We start from the raw sequence: 10,668 nt of genomic DNA, 5'->3' as shown, positions 1-10,668 counted from the left end.
CCTTCTCCTCGCTAGTCCTCAGCCTCTGCATCTGAAAATGAGCATGTGGTAGGTTAACAATGCCCAGACTCTTGGATTTCACACACCAAGAAAGGGAGAGCCGTGAAACAGAAACTTACATAGGGTGGAAAAACTTTTTATGTTGCCACATCAGGATGTTAAAAACAAAACCTTCACCGGGCTCGGTGGCTCAGCCTGTAATCCCGCGCCTTTGGGAGGCTGAAGTGAGTGGATTGCCTGAGCCCGCGGGTGCGAGACCCGCCTGGGCAGCGAGACCTCATCTCTACAATAAATCAAAAAATCAGCTGGGTGTGGTAGCGCATACCTGTAATTCCGGCTACTCGGAAGGCTGAGGCGGAAGGATTGCCAGAGCCCAGCAGGTCGAGGCTGCGGTGGCCAGGAGCGGCCACTGCACTCCAGTCTGGGCGACAGAGTGAGACTCCAACTCAAAAAAATAATAACTTTTTTTTTTCCTTCGGTGCGCCACCGAAGATCCTGGTGTCGCCATGGGCCGCCGCCCCGCCCGGTGTTACCGGTATTGCAAGAACAAGCCATACCCAAAATCTCGCTTCTGCCGAGGTGTTCCTGATGCCAAGATTTGCATCTTTGACCTGGGACGGAAGAAGGCAAAAGTAGATGAGTTCCCACTCTGTGGCCACATGGTGTCGGATGAATATGAACAGCTGTCCTCTGCAGCCTTGGAGGTTGCCCGTATTTGTGCCAACAAGTACATGGTAAAGAGCTGTGGCAAAGATGGTTTTCATATCCGAGTGAGGCTTCACCCCTTCCATGTCATCTGCATCAACAAGATGTTGTCCTGTGCTGGGGCTGACAGGCTCCAGACAGGAATGCGAGGTGCCTTTGGGAAGCTCCAGGGCACCGTGGCCAGGGTGCACATTGGCCAAGTCATCATATCAATCTGCACCAAGCTGCAGAACAAGGAGCATGTGATTGAGGCTCTACGCAGGGCCAAGTTCAAGTTCCCTGGCCGTCAGAAGATCCATATCTCAAAGAAGTGGGGCTTTACCAAGTTAAACGCAGATGAATTTGAAGACATGGTGGCTGAGAAGCGGCTCATCCCAGATGGCTGTGGGGTCAAATACATCCCCAATCGCGGCCCCCTGGACAAGTGGCGGGCCCTGCACTCATGAAGACTTTCACTCTGCTGGCTCTTCATCCCCATATCAATAAATCTTGCTTCCTGTTTAAAAAAACAACAACAACAAAAAAACAAACAAAAACAAAACCTTCCTACTATCTATCCTTTTATAACAGAAAGATATTTCAGCACCATACAAGCTACAAAGGACCTTATCTTTGAATTAAGGATGGTTCTTCTTAAGATGGAATTAATTTAAGGAAAACCTCACGTTGTCATTACATTTTTTCTGAGCGTGTTTGTTTTCCATGGCTGCTGTAACAAATTGCCACAAACATGGTGGTGTAAACCACACCCATATATTGTCTCACAATTCCATGCCGGAAGTCTGGGCACAGTGTGGCTCCACTGGGTCCCCTGCTTAGAGCTTCACAAAGCCAAAATAAAGGTGTCAGCTGGGCTGGGCTGTTATCTGGAGACTCAGCTGGGGAAGATTTCCTTCCATGCTTGTTCAGGTTATTGAGAGAATTCAGTTTCTTGCTATTATAGGATGGAGGTCACTGTTTTCTTGACACATGGGCCTCCTCACACCATCAATGGCACATCGAATCCATTTCATGCTTTGAATCTCTGCATTCCCCTCTGCTATGAAGCAAAGAAAAATCTCTGCTTGTCAGGGTGTGTGTGACTACATTAGGCCTACCTATCAAATAATTTGAGTTCAGCTGATTAGTAACCTTAATGATATCTTCAAAGTCCCTTTTGCCATGTAACATAACATATTTCTGGGAATAACACCAAGGGCTGAATGTCATGGAGGCCAAAACTCTGCCTGTTACACCCAATCTGGTGGAAATTGGGTCAGATAAACATTTGAGAACATAGTAAAATTCTCCAGCTCCAATACTGGTTGTCAACTATTCTCAGATTTTTGAGTTGATGCACACCAGAGTTGTGTATTTGTGAGAAACCAGGACATTGCTACTAATACAGAATCTCGTATGGAGTAAGTATTCAGGAAGTGTTTGCCAAGCAAACAAGTGTTAATAATTTCATTGTGCTAATATTATTTTAATGCAACTTTCATTATAAATCTTGTGGTACTGTATTATCATTGTCATTAGCTACAGATTAGAAAACAAGCCAAAATCATTACAGAAATATATTAAAGCTAGAAATGATTTAGTAAATCATGGTAGAAACAATTAAGACATGAACTGTTCTATTATATCTGCTTGTGTTCTGCAGAGGATGAGAAGTGTTGCTTTCAATCAAGGAACAGGGATAATGAATAGAGGGCCCCAGAAGCTGTAAGAACTTAATCTTTCTTTCCCTCCCTCCCTCTCTCCCTCTCTTCTTTCTTTCTTTCTCTTCCTCTCTTCCTTTCTTGGAAAAATTAATTACTCGGTCAGTTTTAAAATCAAATTAAAGTTTAAAAATGGAATTATTTCCTGAAAACCTATGATCTACAATCCAGACTTCCCGCCTGGCGTTCAGTCCCCTAAGCCCTCAGCCAGGCCACCTTGTTCTCATCATTCACTGTTGAAGGGTGCCGGGCTGTTCCCATTCCTGTCTCACCTTCCCACCTCCTCGCCTGTATTCGTGCTGCTCCTCCGCCTACGGCTTCCATCTCAAGTGTGTCCTCTCTTCCAGAGCCCTCCCTGGCTCTCCCTGTGGTGCCCTGCAGCCTGGAACTGTCTCTGTCCCGCAGCATTGAGCACCGCCCAACACGCAATGTGGCTACCGTGCCCTGTCTCACTGCCTCCACTGGACAAGGAGTTCTCTGAGGCCAGGGCACTGCGCTGGGCTCGTTTCTCTGTCCCCGGCAGCACCCGCTATGTGTTGCAGTTCAGACAAGTTTCTCCAACAGGTGAAGAGCAGACAAGAAATGCTAACCCACTCTGATTCCGTATTATGGTCATGAAAGGGGAAAGGTGGAGGACAATCAGAAAGAGGAAGGCAGAGGATGGAGAGAAAGAGAAAAGAAAGGAAAGAGACGTGGGAGTAGAAAGAGAAGGAAGAAAGCAGATGAAGGGAGAGCGGCAGAGGGTTTGCCAGGCCTCCAATAGATACTGGACCCTTGCTGAGGCCTTTGTCCAAGCTCTGAGGAGGTAGCCCTGAAAACAGTGGCAAAATCCTTGCCCTCATAGGGCTTCCATTCTAGTTGAAGAAGTCAGTTCGCATATAGGCAAACGAAAATTAGATAAGATGATTTCACATAATTTTAGGAACTTTTTAGGTTATTACATAGTGGTGAACATAGTGAGAAACAAAGGAATTGTGTTTCTGGCAAAGAAAAAAGTGCAAAGGCCCAGAGGCAGGAAGGAAATTGCTTTTGATTTCAGAGAAGGAGGAGGCTGTACTTAGTGAGCAAGTGGGAGAGTCAGGGGAACTCAGTCCAGAGCGGTAGGCAGGGCTATATTGTTTGGCTTTCATTACGATGAGGAGTGTTAAGAAAAATATCCCAAACTTGTAAATAATGCAGAAGCTTGATTATGTGACCATTTACCCTAATACTTAAAACATTTTATTTTTTTTGAATTGGAGTTTCACTCCATCACCCAGGCTGGAGTGCAGTGGCACACTCACCGCCACCCCAGTGTCGACCTGCTGGGCTCCCATGATCCTTCCGCCTTGGCCTTCCAAGTAACTGGAACTATAGGCACATGCTACTATGCCCAGTTAACTTTTGATTTATTGTATAAATGAGGCCTCACCAACTTGCCCAGGTTGATCTTGAACCTGCAGTCTCAGGCAATCTATTTGCCTCAGCCCCCCAAAGTGCCGGGATTGTAGGTGGAGCCACCGAGCACCGCCAACTTAAAACATTTTCTAACAGCCCTGCCTTATGCCCATCTGATTAGGGAAGTAGAACATTGACCAATTGATAAAGGCCCAGACATTTTACAATTCTCTGAAACGGATAAGATTTGCTGGCTTTCAGTGATTTTCTTTTCTGTCCCCAAAGGCTTTGGTTTTATTGCCCCACAGAACATTAAGTGGTTTTGTACCTAATTTAGCAATTTTACCTTGTTTCTTGTTTTCTTTTGCTGTAAAAATCCTTGTTTTGCAAATTTTCTCTTGAATCAACTTTGTCATCCTGCAGATTCCCTGTTTAATGAGTTAAATAAAACCGTGACATGTGCTCACTATTGATTTTCATAAGAATTATGTTTTTAACCTTTTGAAAATTATATTCTGATAGGAATTTGGGGTTTAAGTGCACGGAAAGCAAGAGAGTGAAAAGAATTAATTTGTGTTTGACAAAGGACCCTCAGACTGCTAGATGGCAGAGGGGCTTACCCAGACTCCAGGGGCAGCAAGATGCTCATAGGAGGTAGAGCCTCTGTCTAGTGGCAAGATGGCCACATGGCTTGAATGAGGGAGGTAGGGAAGGAGGGGAGTGGAGTGAACCATACCTGACTCCTGATCACTGTCGTGGCCTTTTGTCCTCTTTCTGTTTCTTTGTTGGAGTGCGGTGATCTGTTTCATCGGCCAATTTCCTTCTCTAATCCGGGAGCTCCTTGGCAGAGACTGCATCCAACTTTTATGTTTCTCAGCATCCAGCCCTGGCCTGAACTCAGAGTAGTGCTTGGCAAGTGTTTGCTGAATGAATTCCTCCCTTTAAATTCATCATCATTATCGTCATCTTCTTCTTCTTTTTATACTAATGGGTTAAAATAATCTAAAATATACCATTTCAAGCAATTTTTATGTGTATAGTTCAGTGGCATTAAGTACTTTCACCTTGTTGTGCTACCATCACCACCACCCATCTCCAATGTATTTCTATCATTCCAAACGGAAACTCTGAACCCATTAAACAATACCCTCCCATCCCCCCCTCTCCTGAGCCCCTGGCAACCACCATTCCCCTTTCTGTTTTTATTAATCTGACTCTCTAGATACCTCCTGTGAGTGGATTCATACAATATTTGTCCTTTTTTGTCTGGCTTATTTCACTTGGTGTAATGTCTTCAAGGTGCAACCACATTGTAGCATATCTCAAGAATTTCGTTTCTTTTTGTGTCTGAATAATATTCCATTGTATGTGTACACCACAATATGCCCTGTTGATGAACATTTGTGTTGTTTCTGCCTTTTGGCTATTGTGAATGACACTGCCATGAAGATAGGTGCCCAGATGTGTCTTTGAGTCTCTGCCTTCAGTTCTGTTGGGTATACATGTGGAAGTGGAATTGCTGGATCATGTGATAATTTATGTTTGACTTATTGAGGGCCACCACACCGTGTATTCCAGCGGCTACACCATGCTGAATTCCCACTAAGAGCTCACAATGGTTCCACTTGCTCTACAACCGCTCACACTTGTTATTTTCTGCTTTTATCTTTTTTAATGATAGCCATTTTAATGAATATGAAATTATCTTCTTTCAAAATATTTAAGTAACTATGGAAAAGGGAGATCCCCGGGTGAGGCATTTTGGGGGCCTTTCCTAAGTGTGCCCTGAAGAGATTTACCTGGGGGGCCAGAGAGAAGTTCCAGGTTTGGAGGCTGCTTAGGGGGAGGAGAGCCAGGAGAGGGGTGCCAAGACCACACTCACCGAGCTCACAGTGTGGGCTTGAGGCTGGCTTAAAGAGAGGCCCCACCGGGGGAAAGCTGAGGTTTCCCAGAAGGTTTCCCTGAGGAAAGATTTGTTGTGTGAATCCCACTGTTGGGCTCTTGCCCCTGGGGAAAGCTGTTTCTAATTCAGGCCTTTCTCTCTGTGTGTTACTTCCCAGTGTGATAATGCGAAGGGGTTGAAAGCCTTCTACGATGCAATAAAATATGGGCCAAACCACTTGATGGTGTTTGGAGGCGTCTGTCCGTCGGTCACGTCCATCATCGCAGAGTCCCTCCAAGGCTGGAATCTGGTGCAGGTAAGGTCCAAGCCACCTTCTGCTGGAAGTGCCATCTTTGGTTGACTGTCAGCCTTTTGTAGGAATGGTTCCTTGGCAATGTAGTCCCTGAGTTGCCTGGGTCAGGACTCCCAGGCTCTCTCCCGGTTGACTGCACAGTCTCTCACTGCGCCTGCCTCCTGCTGACCTGTCATGACTCCACAGTGGGTCTCTAAAGGGCAGCCCTGATGCCACTACTATGTATTTGAAACTCTCAGTGGGTACCACTGACTCCCTAGTCCAATTCTTAGGGCCATCAGTGTCAGCCGACCTGCCTGTTCAGTGTTATCTCCTGCTGCCTCCTCTTGTTCCATATCACAGCTCTGCCAGACAGCCCACCTTTCCACCTATGCACCCTGGACCTCTGGGCCTCAGAGCCCTGTGGCTTGCTGTTCCCTTAACCAGATGACCCTTTATCCACTCTCTGCCAAAACTCCTTCCCACACTGACATTCTTTGTCCTCTAAGACTGCCTTTCTTCTCCATTAAGCCTTTTCCGGGCTCCTAGCCAGTTATTCACTCTTTACACTGGCAGATTTTATACACTATTGAATGTTCCACCAATGCGTATATAGTCTTTTGTAGGTGAGACTTGCCAGTGTTAGCTATTATTTGGGATGGGAGAGAAGAGTATAGAAAGATACGACCACCAGGTGAGTGGTGGTCCACGTACATGTTTACTTTTTTGCTCATTCACCCACCCATCCATCCACTCACCCATCCACCCATCCACCCATCCACCCATTCACTCATCTACTCATCCACTCATTCATCCATCCACTCATCCATTCCTGCATCCATCCAAAGAATATTATGGGCAGCTTACTCTGTGTCTGGATTTGGTAGGCACTGAGGATATAGTACTAAACAAGACAGACATGGTTTCCACCATTCTGGAGTTTACATTCTAGGAGAAAGGCAGGCAAAAAAACACATAAATAATTAAGTAATAACACTAAAGTTGTTAACATAGGTACAACTGAGCATTCATACACATTATTTCATTTTATTCTTGTAACTGCTATATGCCATAGGCACTATTATTGCCCTCATGTTATAGATAAGGAAACAGAGGCACCGAGAAGCTAATAACTTGCCCAAGATTGCTCACAGCCAATAAGTAGCAGGCCCAGGACCCTAACTCAAGCAGTCTGACCCTCAAGATAAACCGCTGATAAGGAAGTGGGGCTGTGACTATGATAAACAGGGAGATGGGATCATAGTGACTACCTGGGGCTTCTAGGAGGAGATGGCATTCCTGCTGAGACCTGAATGGTGAGAAGGGACAAATGCAGGAAGGCAACTTGTGATGGGATGAACCAGGCCTGTTCAGAAACGAGGGCAGTGGGCCTGGAGTGAGGTGGGCAAGAGTTAGGGTGGAGGGAATGTGGGTGATGGAGCGGGCAGAGCCTGACCACGCTGGGTGTCTGTTTCACTTCACTGGCCTTGACTGAGGAGCTCCTCTGAGTCCCGCCCTGTATGCATGGGTACTCAAGCCCGAGAAGTGTGGTGGCACAAGCCATGGTGGAGGTGTGATGGGGGAAGGGTGGGGCTCAGGGGAGGGTCCGCACTCAGCGTGCACACACACACACACACACACACACACACACACACCGTCATGGAAGGCTTTCTGGGCAGGTGCTGGCTGCTGAAGACTGAAGAGGGGAGGGCGTTGGACAGCCGAATTCATGGTGGGAGCAGAGGAAGCTGGGCCTGCCGCAGCAGGAGGTGGGAAAGTGTGGGCTTGGAGAGCGCTGAGTCACTCCTGGTGGCCAGAGCAGGCCACAGGGATTGTGGGCGGATGCAAAGGGAGAGGAGGCCAGAAAAGAAGCTCTGCATGCTGCACTGTAGGCCACCATGTACCCCAGGAGCCAGCACAGCCCCCTGTGCTGCGAGAGCCCTACCTCAAGCCCTCCAGGGACCCCAAACAGCTATGAGACCATGGGCAAGTCACTGAGCTTCTCTGAGCTTGAGCTTCCTGTCCTGAATACCTTCCTGATCCTCAGAGCCAGGCTCTGCCACTCTGAGCCTCAGTTTCCTCATCTGCATAATCAAGATAGTATTAATAATCAGAACTACTTTTATAGGGTTGTTGTGTGGATTAAAAGATGGAAAATGGCTATGACTGTGCCTGGCACATATAGTAAGCACTAACTGAATGTTCTTTGTTTTTAGCCCTGCCCTGTCTCCTTCCACTCCCCAAGCTGAATACCCTGCTTCCTTGGCATTCCTGATCTTGCCTGCATTTCTTACACTGTCCCGGCCACCTGAAACATCCCATTCTTGCTATATCCACTGTATCAAGTGCTACTCATTCTTTGAATCACAGCTTAAATGTTGCCTCCTTCAGAAAACCTCCCCTGACTGCTACTAGGGGGCTGCTAAAGTAAGACCCCCTAGAAAGTCTTTTTGTCACTTCCCCCTGTTTATTTCTAGCAGAGCACATACATAGCCCAGTTCGCCGTTCCGCTCTGCCTGTCCCTCTCTTAGGGTTTTGCAGATATAGGGACATGTATATAAATGCTTGTGTCTCCAGATGGGCTGCATGTTCCTTGAGGACAGAACCCTGACCTGCGTTACCTCTGTTTTTGCCTGGGCCTAACATTTCATAGACTTTGTTAGATGTGTGGGGAGAGGTGGAAAGGGATAGAGGGTGGAAGGATCTGCCAGTGGACGCTTGATCCACGCATGACAGGCCAGTCTCCTGTAAATCGCCGGCCCAGAGAGGAATCCCTTGAGTTCTTGAATCTCAGCCTCACTTGGCATTGCCTACCCTCCGAATTCCCTGAGGAGCTGCAGGAACAAGCACAGATTTGGAGATTCCTGGCTTGCCAGCCAGAGCTACCTGACCTCAGCATGAGCCAGACAGACCTTCCTCCTAGAGGGGTTCACGTGACAGGGTGCTGGGTTATGAAATGGGGATTGTATTCATTATATCTTACCGGATTACAAATCATCCCAAAACTTAGTGGCGTAGCACAGCAATATCATTTATTATTTCATGATTGCTGAGGGTCAGGAATTCAGATCCACACAATGGCTTGTGTCTGCTCTGTGGTGTTGGGGGCTCATCTGAAAGATTTGAAGGCGGGGGTCTGGCTCAATCTGAAGGCTTGGTGGGGGCTGGAGAATCTGCTGTCGATGTGGCTACTCTCCCTTTGGGTATCTCCATGAGTATCCTCATGACATGGCAGCTGGCCTTTCCCAAAGTGAGTGGTCCAAATGACCAAGGCAAAGGTAACAAAGTCTTTTAGGACTCAGCTCCAGAAGTCGCATGCCATGATTTCTGCTGTATTCTATTGATCACACAAATTAGCTCTTATCTAGTGTGAGAGAGGAATGCCAAGATATAGCAGAGGGCAAGGATCCATGGGGCCATCTTGGAGGCTGGCTGCTGCACTGACTAATGTCTGGGAGGAAGGCCGGAGCTCAAGTTGCCTACCCAGGGGCATTTGACACTGAGGTCCTTCCCTATTTTGTAAACTCTTGCTCATTCTTCAAAACCCTGGATAGGTACCACATCCTCTGGGATGCCTTCCTGATTTCCTTTCTTCACCTCCTTTCCTTCTATGCCTCCCATCCTCCAACTCTAAAGTGAATTAATTGTTCCTTTCTCCTCTATAGAATGCATTCTCAACAAGAGGAGACAGCTCCCCAAAGGGAGTACGAAAGTGGTTCTTGCATAGGAGGCAAAAAAATCTTGCTTTTTTAATGTATAAAGTATGGAAACACATACAATACATAAACATTTATCTGTAAGTCTGTGGTATAGCAATTTCATAAGGGAGCATGCAGAAGTAAGAAAAAAATATCCAGAAAGTCTTCTTGGGAAACTAATAGTGAAAAGAAAGTTGAGAAGAAGCACTTTCTAGGTTACATCTATATTACGAACAGTATTCCATCACTAAATTACATATCAACGAACTGTACAATTAAAATGGTAAAGATAGTAAATTTAATATGTATATTTTTCCTCAATCCAAATGAAATTTTTTAAAATGACATGTTGTGAAAAATAATTTGTTCTAGATCCTGACCTTCCATACCACACTGTGACCTTCTTGAGGACAGATCTCCCCCTTCCCCCACCCTCCCGGTGTTCACCTCCTGGTTCCCAGAGCCTAGGGCAGGGCCTGGCTCACAGGAGGTGCTGCGCACTGAACTGTACCAAGTGCAGAGGGCAGACTGGGGAGCCCGGAGTGCTTGTTGCATGGCAGAGCCTCTGGCGGTGTGGACCTGACCCTGGGGAGGTGGAGGGCCAAGAAGTCTTCAGATTCTCCACAGGATCACTCTGCATTTTCCCAGGCTCCTTGGGGGAGGGTGCTTGTGCTCAGTCATCTCCCACCCTAGCATCTGCTTCTAGGTACTGGCGCTGGATCAAGGGCTGGATGTAGATGGGGGATTCTGGGGGCTGGGAACTGGACGTTGCTCAACAGTTTGCAGTGCTCTGTGGACTGGGAGCAGCATGGCGGATGAGCTCGGGAGAGCGGATTTCTCCAAGCCTCGTGCAGCCGGACAAGAAGGATGGAAGAACAGGACCTGGATTCTGATGGGGGAGCAGCCTGGGAGCCTGGATTTCTGCCTCCTCCCACCCTCAGGGAACATAGCCCTGTTTGTTGTGAGCCAGACTCTGTGGACCTCCCAAACCACCTCCACCCCCACCTCGGGGAG

General features: G+C 47.1%; 2 protein-coding genes across 5 annotated transcripts in view; both read left to right on the top strand.

The window, feature by feature from the left end:
- Nucleotides 1-457: 457 nt before the first annotated feature.
- LOC103255484 (60S ribosomal protein L10-like) lies at nucleotides 458-5,846 on the top strand. Of its 3 annotated transcripts, none has more exons than XM_021710139.1 (2): nucleotides 458-1,154; nucleotides 5,836-5,846. In XM_021710139.1, the coding sequence occupies exon 1, from the start codon at nucleotides 507-509 to the stop codon at nucleotides 1,149-1,151; it is 645 nt and encodes a 214-aa protein (XP_021565814.1). In that variant the 5' UTR covers nucleotides 458-506; the 3' UTR covers nucleotides 1,152-1,154; nucleotides 5,836-5,846. The 3 variants fall into 3 exon arrangements, with proteins under 3 accessions (XP_021565814.1, XP_008051645.1, XP_021565815.1); XM_008053454.2 differs by lacking the exon at nucleotides 5,836-5,846 and adding an exon at nucleotides 2,896-2,915 and having other exon boundaries at nucleotides 458-1,160; XM_021710140.1 differs by lacking the exon at nucleotides 5,836-5,846 and having other exon boundaries at nucleotides 507-585; nucleotides 694-1,205.
- GABBR2 (gamma-aminobutyric acid type B receptor subunit 2) overlaps nucleotides 5,846-10,668 on the top strand; it is a 280,913-nt gene continuing 276,090 nt past the window's right edge. Inside the window, exon 1 of one of the 2 annotated variants that reach the window (XM_021710138.1) lies at nucleotides 5,846-5,980. In XM_021710138.1, coding sequence (XP_021565813.1) covers nucleotides 5,906-5,980 — 75 coding nt within the window. In that variant the 5' untranslated portion in view covers nucleotides 5,846-5,905. The remainder of the gene's footprint in view (nucleotides 5,981-10,668) is intronic. The other variant, XM_008053452.1, reaches the window with a different exon arrangement.

Source organism: Carlito syrichta, unplaced genomic scaffold (genome assembly GCF_000164805.1).
Source record: "Carlito syrichta isolate Samal-C Ts95f unplaced genomic scaffold, Tarsius_syrichta-2.0.1 Scaffold288168, whole genome shotgun sequence".
Classification (NCBI taxonomy): Eukaryota; Metazoa; Chordata; class Mammalia; order Primates; family Tarsiidae; genus Carlito; species Carlito syrichta.
Note: the sequence above shows the minus strand (reverse complement) of the source record. Positions and strands in the feature narration are given on the sequence as shown.

What these genes read in the sequence shown, in the direction of transcription:
- LOC103255484 (XM_021710139.1), top strand. Translation starts at nt 507, where the DNA reads ATGGGCCGCCGCCCCGCCCGGTGTTACCGGTATTGCAAGAACAAGCCA.